The sequence below is a fragment of the Eubalaena glacialis genome, chromosome X, assembly GCF_028564815.1.
Source record: "Eubalaena glacialis isolate mEubGla1 chromosome X, mEubGla1.1.hap2.+ XY, whole genome shotgun sequence".
In the NCBI taxonomy this organism is placed as follows: domain Eukaryota; kingdom Metazoa; phylum Chordata; class Mammalia; order Artiodactyla; family Balaenidae; genus Eubalaena; species Eubalaena glacialis.
The window spans coordinates 445,688-458,654 of record NC_083736.1 but is presented as its reverse complement, the minus strand read 5'-3'; the positions used below and the strand labels follow the sequence as shown (position 1 = coordinate 458,654).

Genomic DNA, 12,967 nt, shown 5'->3' with positions numbered 1-12,967 from the left:
CGAGCCCATCTTGGAGAACACAGCCCCATGTCGAGTGGGCAAGACACAGCCTGCAGCTCTGCCAGCTCTCACATGGGTTTCACAATCGAAAACCCCGCATCCAGTGGCCCTCTGATGAAACCCGTCCAGTTTGCTTTCCAGGTGATACTCCTCTCTTGGTCTGCACCCTCGAAAACGTGCTGTTTGGAAGTGCCGTGAACGACTCTGAAAAGGGGTCTTGTCTTACGCAGAAAGCACCAAAAACAGCTAAAATACGTCCACCCCATAAATTTAATGCCTCATGGCCGTTGGGAAAAAGTGAAATCCAGATGCCCTCCCTGGGAGACCAGGACCCACACAAAGCATCCTCTCCAACCCACACCCTCCCGACGGCTGAAAAGAGAGAAAGCGGATACAGATCTGGGCTGGGAAAACTGACCACACCTCGGGCTGACAGCTCGCTTCTGTCCTGAAATTTCCGGGAGAAAGAGGAGGCCGAGAGATGTCCTCCACCCTGGACACCCTGCAGCGCGTCCCCTGGACTTTGTTCCAGGGACAGAAGCCACGCCAGCTACTCTGACAGCACTGAGCCCCACACAGCTCAGAGTCTGTTCTGTTCTGGGGGGCTCATCCACCTGGCTCGCCTTTCGTATCCAGCCAAACAGAAACAGGGAAAAGATGACCGCCATCCAGCAGGCCTTTGGGGCTACCAGCCTCCCAGCCCTGGCCAACATCTGGCAGCTCTACTTTAAAACTTCAGCTTCTCCCAGGAGCAGATCTCATGCCTTTCTGCTCACGTGGAGAGAGTCTTCTCTTGGGGAAGGGTTGGTGACACAGGGCTGTGTTTAGATAAAATGGAAAGTAAACCTTAAAAAAAAAATAGGGATGTATACATCTCACCTCCAATGTTTGCCCAGCGTTAAATTTCAGGATGAAAGCGGCTCATTTGAAGTGGATCTGAAATGCATTTTTTTTTAAATTTAAAGCAAAGTTTCAGCTTATATAGGGGACCTTTTAAAATTCACAGCTGTTTAGAAGCAGAAATGCACATATGAGGCAAATTCCATAATGCCATTCATGCGGGGGGGGGGGGAGTCACAAATAAATTTAAAATACTGTGTTTTCCTCGTCTCTCTCTCCATCATTTCAGAGCTTTGCAAAAATTTCAAAATTAGAAAAAAAAAATGTTGAAGGGACCTTTTGATTCAAAGAGTTTCAGATGATACAAATGAATCTACATTTCAGGTCAGTGCAAAGGTAGAATGTATTCCCTTACACGGAAGGAAAATATTTTTTTTCTTCTTAGAGATATGTACCCAAATCAGGGGTAAGGGAACACAGTCAGCAATACCAAATCTGGAAAGATGGAAAGCTGTTTTGGAAATAGAGTGAACCGTTGGACTTCGGAGAACTAGATGGCCACTTCCACCTGGGCAGGCCTGGGTTCACTAAGGCAAAAAAAAAAAAACCACCCCACAAAACCCCAGAGATGCTCATTTTCGAGGTAGACAAGCCCAGCAAGGGTGCACTGCCCCCCAAAGCTCACACAGCACACGCAAAGCACATTGCCTTAAGCTCAGGTGCACGATTTGGGACCCTGAACGCTTTGGTTATATCATGTCAAGAGACTTTCCCCATTCTGTGCCAGCTGTTCAGACAAGCTGCTATTTGGTGTTTACACGATGGGGGAGGAGAGGGGACCAATGCACAGAAAAAAAAAAAAAAAGGATGAAAGAAAAGCTAGAACTGGCTACCCTTAGAAAACATTATCTTAAAACTCACTGCCTGGAGGGGGCACCCCAGGCTCTTCTTTTCCCAGAAACAACTCAGCCCCTGCCCTCCCAGCCTGGCACCCCTCCCCCCCATCCTGCTCCATCCCAAGCCACACACTTCACTTCTGTGAGACCAAAGCACTCCCCACCCCGGTCGTTTTGGCACTGGCCCCGCAGCATGCAGGGGGAGGTAATGCCCTTCGAAGTCCGAAGCTGACGGGTCAAGACTGCACAGCTAATTTTTTTTTTAAATCTATAATATTTACAATATTGCACTTTACTGCACTTAATTGCATGTCACTAGCGTGGATGCTGCATCAGTATTATACCTTCAAACCACGTGCCCCTGTGTCCCCAGTGCAAGTCCTTTGCATCTGAATTCTGGAAAACAGCCAAAAATGTCAATTCGGGAATCAAAGACTGGAAAAGTTATAAAGTTGCCTGTCCTATGGCACAAGGAATCCTGAATCTGGTGCTCTGGGGCCAAACGTGTGCATGAAGATGGTGAGTCAGCAAGGTCACAACGTGAAACACTGAGGTCCCCACGACCACCACCACCTCGGCGAGGTCTTCAATTGCGTTTCGTTATTGCTACCTTTCAGGCGGAGGGGAGGGGGGCGGTCGCGCAAGCAGAGCACGGGGCCCCTGCCTCGGATGCAGAAGTCCATGTTGAAATCCACACGGGTCCTGCAGCTCCTCGGATGAAATTAAGTTCACGGCAGTGAATAAAACTGTCAGCATCCAAGCACTGGCATCTTCAGCGGAGACCAGCCCCAGATCCTTCTGTGTGACAGACTCTTAAGATCTTGGAAAGGCGTGTAGGAGGCCGCATGCACAGGGCGGGAACGCCGGCAGCGGAGAAGGACGCAGCGCCGCGGGGCTCCACGTGGCCCCGGGGTCCCAGGACGCACAGACGGCGTGCTCGAGGGCTGACTTGGGTGGTCTGACGGTCACCTCCCCTCTCTTCCGCACAGTCTCTGCGAGGCTTTGGCGGGGTCTTGCGGTCCTGGGACGCCCCCTCCCGAGGCCTGCCAGGGGCCCTGGGGCTGCCCCAGGCGGGGAAGGCGCTGCGCCCTCGCTCCGGGGCGTCCGCGCGGCCGTCGGGGGGCGCGGAGGGGTCGAGTGCGGGACGCGGCGCGGACGGGGCGGCGGGGCCGGGGCAGGCGCGGGGGGGCCGGGCGGCGGGTCAGAGCCCCAAGGCCTCGGCGTGTTTGCGCGCCTTCAGCCGCAGGTCGGCGATGCTGGAGTTTTTGCTGCTGCTCTTGGCGGCGGCGGCCACGACGGCGGCGGCCGAGGCCGACTCGGCCAGGGATGCGATGGGCAGCCCGAAGGGCGGCGGCGGGAACATCAGGTAGGGCGCGTGCGCCGCCAGGTGCGGGTGCAGGTGCGGGTGGGCGTGCGCCACGCCTTCCAGCTGCAGCTGTGCCTGGACCTGCGAAGGCAGAACCCGCCCGGTGAGGACGCGACTTCTAGGGGGGCTTTCCCGCCTCGAGGATCCCCCCCGCCCGCCCCGAGGACCCCCCCGAGGGCGTCTCCTCTCCCGGGGAGCCATCGCCCCTTCCCCCGCCCCAGGGACCACCACCCACTGTCCTCGGGACACCCAGTGCCACGACCGGGTCACTGGCCCCTTTGGACAGAACCAGAGCCGGGGAGTCGGCACAGATCCCCGATGCTGTAGCATCTGAGCGTCTACAGCTGGTACCTCCCCCTCTCCAGACCCCCGGCTGATTCTTTGACGCATCCCCGACTCAGGGTCCGGCCTTCGGCTCAGGCTTCCCCCACCCCGCCTTCCCAGGGACCTGGAGTCCCCGAATCTTCCAGGAGCACAGCCAAATCTGCAGGCTCCGACCGCCTACTTTCACCAGGACCTAGTGACTGACCCCACGTCGTCGGGGCAGCTGTTTCTGTGATGCTGAGGGGCCAACCTGCCCCGGGGAAGGGGTGCTGAGGGGTGGACGACGGGCCCAGCCGCGGAGGTGCGGGTCCAAGCGAACAGGGTGCGGACCTCTGCCCCGCGCACGGCAGCCCTGGACGCCCTCCCAGCCTTGGGCGCCGTGACTTTGAGGGCGCGCGGCCAACAGCCCACCCTCACCCCATCTCCATGGTGTCACACGTAGCTGACCCTCCGGGCCGGGCCAGGCCCACCGGACCTCGTGCCCCTCAGCAAATCCGGGTCCAGCTACAAACCCAGGCCTGCCCGTAGGAGCAAAGGTGCTGCATGTGGAAGCCACGCCTTCGCTCTGCCCAGGGCACCGCCAACCCACCAGCGCGGGCACTCCTACCCCCCATGCTGGGATCCCCAGCCCAGCCCTGCAGGCGAGTGGGCGTTGCGCTCTAGCCCCGCGGGCCGGGCGCCTCCTGCCACGCGGCTCCCTCCACCCACCCGACGCTGGTCCAGAGCAGGGGCGAGGACTTTAGGGCACCTGGTCTCCGAGGCGGTCTTCCGACCCCCTGGCCGCCCCCTCCTCCGCGCAGCGCACCCAGCGCCCTGGACCCTCCCTGCTCTGCGAGGAGCTGGGCGGGATGCCCCCCACTGTGAGGTGCGCGGGGGGGGGGGGGAGGGGGCGTCGAGGCCCAGGTCCAGGAGGGGCACTGACATCCCCAGCGAGGCCCTGGGCAAGCTGAAGCCGGGGGCTGGGTGTAGACACGGGTCCTCATGCCCAAGCGGCAGCAAACCCCGCCCTCCCACAGGCGGCGAGCGAGTGGGTGGTTCCCGGGCGGGTGGGCATTTTTCCCCTCCGACTTTTGTAAAACTGTGTTTGGGTTTCTCTCCTAGTCCTCCCAAAGGTAACTCTTGGAGATTCTCAGCGTGGTGTTAACACGTGCCAATGGGTTTATAAATGTCCCCCTTGTGAAAGCGGCCTCTTTTCTTCGGCGGGGACGGGAGGAGCCCGGGCGGCGACGGCCCCTTCTCCGTTCTGTTCGGAAGAAAGAAAAAAACAAAAAACGAGCTACCTGTTGGAAAGGCATCCTCAGGGCGCCCATGTTCACGTAGGGTGCCACCCTGCAGGCGTCCAGGTGACTGGCGGTACCCAGGATAACGCCTGCGAGGAAACACAGGAGGCGTGAACCCCGCGCGCTGCTCCCAGCGCCTGGCGGGTCTCCCCACCGCCCCTGCCTCCACGCCCGGCCCCTCGCACCCACCTTTATGCATCTGGTTCTCTTGCTTGCGGCACTTGGCTCTCCGGTTCTGGAACCAAACCTGGGAATGAGCGGACAGACGTGCACCCCCCTGAGCCGGCCAGGCCTTGGCGAGCGTCAGCGAGGCCTCCTTTCCCAACGCCGGACAGCGCGCAAGGCGCTTGGGGTTTCTGTCCGCAGAAAGCTGCCTGCCGTCCCTCCGGCCTTCATCCTCACCGCCTCCCACCCCAGCCCCGCGTAACTGGCTACCTGGAGCTGGGAACAGTCCTCACCTAAGTGAGACCAGAGTGTCAGCATCCAAACATTGACAGTGAGGAAGTGGGTCCTCGGATGGCGCGGAGAACTTTCCATCGTTCTGTGTGGACATTCCCCCCTCCACCCTGCCACGCACTGGTCCAACGTGACCTTCCACCCCGACGTTCCACCTTAGCCCCCACCCACCCACCCGCCCGCCAGGAATGGGGGGGGGCGCACAGGTGGATACACATCTCCAAATCCAGGCCCCTCCCCAATCACGCTCAGACACCCTGAGTCCAGAAACTTCCATGACCTCCATGCCCTCCATGGAAGCCTGGGGGATCCCAGTTAATATTACAGAGTCATGAACGTCCTTGATCCCTAAAAACCATAGGCACCCCAAAAACGCAGGCTCTGCACTGCAGGCACTTGGCCTCCCTAAGGACATCTAATTCCTGCGGCGCCCTATCGAGAGATGAGGCAGGGAGGGAAAGGTGTTGGCACCCTGCCCAGCCCGGCTAGCTTCGCAGGCCTGGCATCCCCGAAATGCCCCCCCCTCCAGCGCTCCCCATTCTCATCCTCCCCGCTCCTCCAAACAGCCCTGGTCCTGGCCCTTGGTCTGTCGCTCATGGAATCTGGAAGTCCCCTCCCTCTGTGTTCTTAGGCACTTAATTTTTCCTACCTGGCTTTCTCCAAAACTTTCCCTTCACACTCACTCACCCTGTTGCCACGATGGCAGTCACTGACCGTGCAGGATAATTAGCACAAAGAAAGCCTTCCCCTCGGCCACGCTACACTACGCCTGGGTAGCTCGGGGACCCTGCGTCGTTCCAAGCCCAGGGCCTGGGGCCACTCCCTACTCCCACCCTGCCTGGAAACCTCAGCTCCCGCAGAGGCTGCAAGCACCCGGGAGCCTAGGAAAAGCTGAACTTTTCCATCCCAGCCTCTTCAGGGGCAGTTTTCTATCCAAGGCTGAGCCATGGGCCCGCCTGTTGGAATTGGCTTTCCACAACGTTGGAAACCTCACCCCGCCAGGCTCTAGGGAACCTGGCAAACTTTGGTGTTGTTCCCCCGAAAAGTATTTCCAAAACAAAAAGTGCCCCTTGCATGCTGAGATTCACAAATCTTTACTCCATTTCCAAAGCCTGCACTCACTTTCCTTCTCCCACATCCCGCCGCGACTCTCCCCCCCACCCCATCGGCTGGGACGGGACTCCTTTCCCTTTCGGACCCTTCCTGGGTGCCTCTTTCTCCTTGGGGTCCGGTACCCGTCCTCAGGAGAGCAGAGCCAGACGCGCAAATTCTGCTCCCCCTGGAAGGGCGTTTTTCAAAAACAGACTCCTATTTAAATCTAGAAAGCAAGCTCACTTTCCCTTCAGCGGGGGAAAGAAAAAAAAAAAAAAAAAAGATTATGGAGAATAAAAGTGATGAATTAGCTGCTGCGTTTGGCGATAATAAATCAGTCTTGGGGTGATTCACGATCAATTCCAATTAGTCCTGAATATGCTAAGTAAAGCACAGTACAGTGGTTTAGACAGTTATTTCTTCATTAAGGACCAGTCACTGATTTCTCTCACAAATGCTGTAATCTGATTTCCTTTTGATTTCCATTACAGACAGTGAATAATGACATTTAATTTAGCTCTGCACCATAAACCCGAAGATATTTGTTGTAATTAAATTACCGCCGCTCCTCACCATGGTCTCATAACTTTCGATTATAACCCTGACAGCTGGGTGATATGAGTTTCCAGTACAACACTAAAAATAAAAGGTTAATAAGGACCAGCTTCCAAAGGATGCTCAATTTATTTACAGCAAATTTCCACTCTAAATTGAAACTCTATCCTCTAACAACACAGGACAGGCTGTACCGAAAAGGATTACCAAACAGGTCACAGACAGGATTAAAATATAGTGCATTTTCGTCTCTTCCTTTTGGTGTCTCCCCAGCATCCCCCCACTTCTGCACAGCGGGGTACGTGTTTTAACTAACTGGTTTTTATGAGCACTTTCTGCCTTCTCTTTATTATACGATTCTTTTCCCTGTGGCCAATAGGAAATTATTTCTTTTTTCTCTTCCCATGTTTATTTTTATTATTATTTACAATCGTTAAAGTTTAATTCACCTCTGGATCGATAGGCTTTCGTTTTCTACTACCACCCTCCCCGCTTCATTTTAGGGCTTTTCTCAAGATCTGCAGCCAACCAAGAACCAATTTTCTGCCAACTCGGTCTCTCCTGCTAAGGCGCTATTCAGTAATAGACTACTGAAAGAAATAGTGTGGAATTAAATTACAAGTAATTTATTTTTATAGAAACAGTACATCAAGGCCTGGGAGATATTACAGATCTCAGGCAGAAAGGCTGTGAAATGACATAAAAGTTGATGTCCCCTTCAGCAAAAGTTTAATCTTTTCATTAATTTATATGGTGCAGCCCCATCCATCTTTCCAGAGAAAGGTGGCCAGTCTCCCCCGCCCTCCCCCACCCCTTGCGAGGCCACAGATGCCCGGACAGATTCGTTTGGGGAGAGGGTCCCCAGAGCTACTCCGCCCGTGGTCCCAGCGATGCGGAATGGTCCTGGGAACCCCTGCGGCTGCACGGAATTCTGGACAGACTCGGGGACTGTTGCATTTCACCTTAAGCAGCCCTTTTCACCTCAGCGACGGGGAAAGATGGAAGGCATGAGGGTGCAAACACCTTTTTTTTTTTTTTTTTACAAATTAAAGATTTTTGTAAAACACCCTCTATAAACGCTTTCTGTGTTTTCGTTTCTTCAATACAATCCGGGTGAAGTTGTGTTTGAAATGCTGACCCTATACCAATAAGAAACCCGTTCTTTCAAAGCCCTGGCTTTACATGGTTCCCTCCCCCCATTGGCAGTATTAATTCCATTTATGTAAATAACCGGTCCCCAGAGCCCAGGGACCCTGACCCCTTTTCCTTCTCTCCCCGGCGCTGCTGTCCTGCCCAGAACCGTCAAAACCCACGGAAAGCCCAGCAGAACATGCAGGCCCGACCTCCCGGTGGCGGGGACGGGGGGCGGGGGGGGGTGAGTCTGCGGTACCCGGAGGAGGCGATCTGGAAGCGAATCTTTGCTGCCCACCCCCCAGTAAATAAATGAATGCATTTAACGCAAACGTTTACAAAGCCGGAGCAAAGCGAACCAGGAGCGCCTCCCCCGCCCCCCCCCCCGCGCACGTGCGGCGAACACCCACGGCCCCCGCCGACGGCGGCTCGCCAGATGGGGCACCACGACCTCACGCGTCCGGTCCCCGCCCCCGCGCCCCCCTGCCCCGCGCCCGGGCTAATCCGGCACCGCGCGGGCCGGAGCCGCAATCCTCAAGACGCCCACGCGCCTCCTCTTCCCATCTCTGTTCCCTGCAGCGGAGGGAGGGGGCTGCAGAGGAGCGGGTAAGACTTTGGCGACGGCGGGGGGGGGGGGGGCGGGGGGAGGAGAGGCGAACCAGTGGGAAGAAGAGAACATTCCCGATGAGCTCGAGGCGCAGGGCGAGCCAGCCAGGCCGGGCGCAGGAGCCCTGACCCGCGAGGCCCCGGGGCGCCTCCGAAAGCCCGGCTCCAGCCCCCACCCCCAACCCAGGGTCCCTGCGCTCCCGGAAGGGCCCGGCGGCCCGGCCGAGGGGGCGCGTTCCGGGCCCGCCCGGGGAGCGGGCGCCGGGGCCGGGCCCGCGCTCTCACCTGCACGCGCGCCTCGGAGAGCCCCAGGCGCTGGCTGAGCTCCTCCCGCATGAAGGCGTCGGGGTAGTGAGTCTCGTCGAAGAGCCGCTCCAGCTCGCTGAGCTGCTCCAGCGTGAAGTTGGTGCGGCTGCGCCGCTGCTTCAGCTTCGTCTGTCCGTCCTCGTCCTCCGACTTCACGTCCTCGCGCTTCTCCTTGCAATCGTAAATGCCTGCGGGCGGGCCGAGGGCACAGCGCTGAGCCCACCCCCCGGCCCGGGCCGCCACGAGCCCCTCCGTCGGCTCCCGCCTCCCCCGGCCCGGCCCGCGGATCCTGCGCGCCAGGGACAGGGCCCCGCGCGGGGACGCTTGGGCGCGACGTGGTGAAAGCCTGTGTGTGCTCGCGGTGGAGGGGCCTCGGTGGCAAACGCGCCCTGACGCAAAGCGGCGTCAAGTCGATAAAGCAAACTGCAGGGCAAGACGCGCTCTTTTGTAATAACTCGAGCCCCGGCGCCGCGGTGTTTCTTGGCCTAATCTCTGAATAGTTCCCTCAATTATCCACTTCGCCTCTGTTGACATATTGACATAGCCTAACCTTCTCTCTCTCTCTCTCTTTTTTTTTTTTTTTTTTTTGAAGGGGAATGGAGTGTTAAATATTATTAAGTCAAAGAAGCTTAGGCAGAATCGCCCAAGTGTCGGGTCCCTGGCGGGGCGCCCGCAAAGAGCGCAGGGAGAGCCCGGGCCAGGCTGGGGTCCAGGCCCCCGAGAGCCGCCGCTCCCGCCTGCAGCGCAGCAGGACCGGGGCCGTGCCAGCCGCCAGCCGGGCCAGAGCCTCCCTCAGGACGCCGTGGAGGCGGGCGCTCGCCCGAGCTCACCTCCTTCTGACCAAGAAAGCGCAGCCGTATCTTAAGGCCCGCATCCCGAGGCGCTTGGGTTGCACCCGAGAGCACAGTCCCTTGACTTACGGTTTTGTCCCTCTTCTCTTGGACACACATTCTCACTGCCCATCAGGACGCCAAGAGTGACACTTTGTTAGGTCCAAACATTATGAGAGCAGCTATATTTGCTGGGGGAGCAGGCAGGGTATCAGGCAGAAAGCTCAGGATTTAGGAGATTCTAACCCAGACACCTCTCCTTCCCACCGCTAGGAAATACAGCCCCTCACCAAGCTCAGGGATTTAAAATAAAAGTTGGCCCCCGGTTGCACAGTTGGTGGAAGCTGCATTTCAGCACCCCTTGCATTTTCTTGTGCTTTTTCTCCGATCATAGGGCCTGCTGGGTGCAGGCAAAGAGGACCCCCATGCCCTCATTAGATGTCCCCTCTGTGTCAAGGAGAAGAGGGCGGCTTTCAGGACGCTCTATCCAAGGAGTCTGGGGTTCCACCCGTTCTGAGAAGCCTCTTAGCAGTAAGCCCAGAAACTTGCGAAGGGCGAAGACCCAGATCCTCTGCGGAACCAGGGAAAGATCCAGGCACCCAGTTCCCACCCCCCACCCCCACTGGGGTCCCTAAGCTGGACACCAGAGCCCAAGTCCTGAGTCTGCCTAAAAGCCTCTCCTCAAGACTTCTGAGCACTGGACACTCAATCCCACCTCGGATCGTAAAGTCTCTCTCACCTCCTGAAAGGGATGCATTTCCAAGAACACCTTATGTCTCCCCAACGGGAAATCCTTTCCCGGAGGCGGCCCCAACTCTGCTTCCTCCTTCAGGTCTCTTACGTCTGAACCCCAGGGATCGACCCCAGATGAGGAGCCGGCCTTCAGAGTCCTCCAGAACCCACGGGAGGCTGTGCAGAACCCACAGGCCGCCGTGCCCGGCTCAGCGGGATCCGCGGCTCAGGCGCCCAAGGCCTCTGGCTTCCTCCGAAGCCCAAGCAGCTCCCACCTCTCCCTTTTGCTCCCGTCCTGCAAATTCGGCCAGGGGTCTGCACACCCAGGCAAAGGGAGAAGGTGCAGCTGGGGTTTTCCTCACCCCTTCCTGCTGCCTGTACTTCCAGCCTTGTCTTTTATTTTCCTCTCTCCTTCGAAAAAGGCCTCGATTGTACTCTGCTCTCCTTCCACGGGCCTTTTTGCAGGGTCCCCCTGCCTTGGCTGTCCAGGCTGAGAGGAGACAGACAGAAGAGGGGACTCAGCCTCTAAGGCGGATGGAGGAAGCTGTCAGGAGGCCGGGAGGTCAGCCGCCCGCCGGGTGCTGTAAATTAAATGTCGGCCCTGACAAGTGCACAGCCGACAGACAGCCGTGTCTCCATCAGAGCAAACTCTTTGTAGGAATCATAAAGCCAGGTGCGTGAGGCCTCGCCAAGGGGTGAACCCCGAGATATGGCAGGCCAGGCTCAGGCTGCCTGGGCTCTCAGAAGCCAGGGGCTTATTCCTAAGCCTCTGCCAGCTTCTTGCTTCCACAAGGTCAAGGTCTCCGAAAGCTGTCTGGGTCATCCACTGGGCTTCAAGGTCAGCACACCTGGACTCTGCCACCAAAGTGCAAGGGCCACAAGAGCAGGAGGCATGGGGTCCCCACTCTCTGGTCGTGACCCGTCTCAACACGGACAGAGAATGAAACAGGACCAGGGAGCCACATGGCAAGCTTCTGTATTTCCTTGCTTTGTAGTGAGAAATAGACCTCCATATACTTAAAAACGCTGCCCCCTGAGAAATCCAGCCAATTTTATTCCTCTGATTTATAGCTGCTGGTTGCCCTGTTTGTACAGAGATTCCCCCCGGTTGGGACCACCGCTGTCCAGCTGGGAGAACCCTTGTAAACATGTTTTTTCCCACCCCCCGCGTTCAACAACAGCGCAAAACGCCGCGGAGATTTCGGGGGGGAAAGCAGCCGGAAGGAGGCCCAGAACGCAGCCGGCCTGCAACAGGGCCAGCTGCGCCCAGACAGCCTGGGGTAGGGCGGCTGCGTGCGCGGGGCCACGAGCCTCCCCGGGCCCTTCTGCCCCTTGTAGACCCTGACCACCTGCGGGCACGCGGCTGGTTTTAATCTACAGGCCCGCGTCAGCCAAGATCCAGCCCCAAGGTTCAAGGGGAAAGTTTTCCCTGAGAGGAAACCACGCGGAGAGGCGCAGGAGGGCGAAGAGGCGACGGAACGCGTTGCCTCCCCGACTGCCGGCCAGCGCAGCCCTCAACGCGGCCCATTTCGAGCTCGGGAAGCCGGCAGGCGATGGGCGCTTGGAGAGACGTGTGTTGATCTCTCTGCGGGCGTGGACGCGAACGTAAGACAGACCGGCAGGCAGAGACGCAAGCAGCCAGCAGCCCTCCAGCCGACCTGGGTTTTCAAGCCCATACACCCGGACTCCCCCCTAACGCGGTAAAGTTCCCGCTGCGGAGCCCAGTGCCAACGCCCGGGGAAGCGATGCTCCGGCAGCGCGCGGCCCCAGCCCCTGCCCACCCTCGGCGCCTCTGCCTCTCTCCTTCCCTGCTTCCTCGCTTCTCCAGCCGAATCCTCCCCTCCCCCGTTTGGTTTCTTTCTTACGAAAAAGGCTGGCGATGGATTGCCGGGGCCTTTGCGTCCGAGCCGTGGCTGCACATTCAGCGTTTGGGGTCGAACGGAGAGCGAACCGCAGCCCCCGGGGCCTGTGCGCGCGCGGAGCGAGGGGCAGGCGGCCAGGCTCGGTGGCGGGGAGACGCCGTCCCCGGGAGGGGCCCGGGGCCGGCGTCCGGAGAGCTTACCTTCGGCAGCCCTCCCCGAACCGAACTCTTTCAGTTTGTCCTTGTCGTGGTCCGCGTGGTCCTTAAAGAGATGCACCGGACAGTGGCCGCTGCCCTCCGTTATGTCCTGGAGGTTGGATTCCGAGACCCCCAGCTCCCGGGAGCGCGCCAGTCCGCTCTCCAAAACTTCCCTGTAAGTGATCGAGTCCTTCTTGCCTCCGCCGCCGCCGCCGCCGCCGCTCTCTTTGCTCTTCTGGTCAAAAGATTTGGATACAAAAGCCGTGAGCTCCTCCATGGTGGCCGGGGGCTGCGGGGGTCCGCGGGGCTCGGCGGGGCTGGCTGGGAGCCGGGCTGTGGTCCGCACGCCTCCCGCGCGGAGACGACTGTCCGTGCGAGGGTAGATCTCTCCTGCTGTTATTTATGCCTTTCAATTTGAGATCTCACTATTTATACACGGCTACCTCCGCCCAACCCCCAACGCTCCCTGTCTGCAGCAATTACAGCTGCCGGCT

General features: G+C 58.4%; 1 protein-coding gene across 2 annotated transcripts; it reads right to left on the bottom strand.

Annotated features, from left to right (window-relative positions):
* Nucleotides 1-2,937: 2,937 nt before the first annotated feature.
* On the bottom strand, nt 2,938-12,750 carry LOC133082374 (short stature homeobox protein). Of its 2 annotated transcripts, none has more exons than XM_061178946.1 (5): nt 12,477-12,750; nt 8,832-9,040; nt 4,896-4,953; nt 4,693-4,795; nt 2,938-3,217 (listed from the first exon to the last, which is right to left on the bottom strand). In XM_061178946.1, the coding sequence occupies exons 1-5, from the start codon at nt 12,748-12,750 to the stop codon at nt 2,938-2,940; spliced, it is 924 nt and encodes a 307-aa protein (XP_061034929.1). The 2 variants fall into 2 exon arrangements, with proteins under 2 accessions (XP_061034929.1, XP_061034930.1); XM_061178947.1 differs by having other exon boundaries at nt 2,938-3,183; nt 4,707-4,795.
* Between the last annotated feature and the right edge of the window lie 217 nt (nt 12,751-12,967).

Bases quoted from the DNA above. Each gene is read 5' to 3' on its own strand.
- LOC133082374 (XM_061178946.1), bottom strand. From the start codon at position 12,750: ATGGAGGAGCTCACGGCTTTTGTATCCAAATCTTTTGACCAGAAGAGC. The intron at 4,954-8,831 runs GTGAGAGCGCGG...GCTCATTCCCAG, and splicing joins TCTCCGAGGCGCGCGTGCAG to GTTTGGTTCCAGAACCGGAG. The intron at 4,796-4,895 runs GTGGGTGCGAGG...GTTTCCTCGCAG, and splicing joins AGAGAACCAGATGCATAAAG to GCGTTATCCTGGGTACCGCC.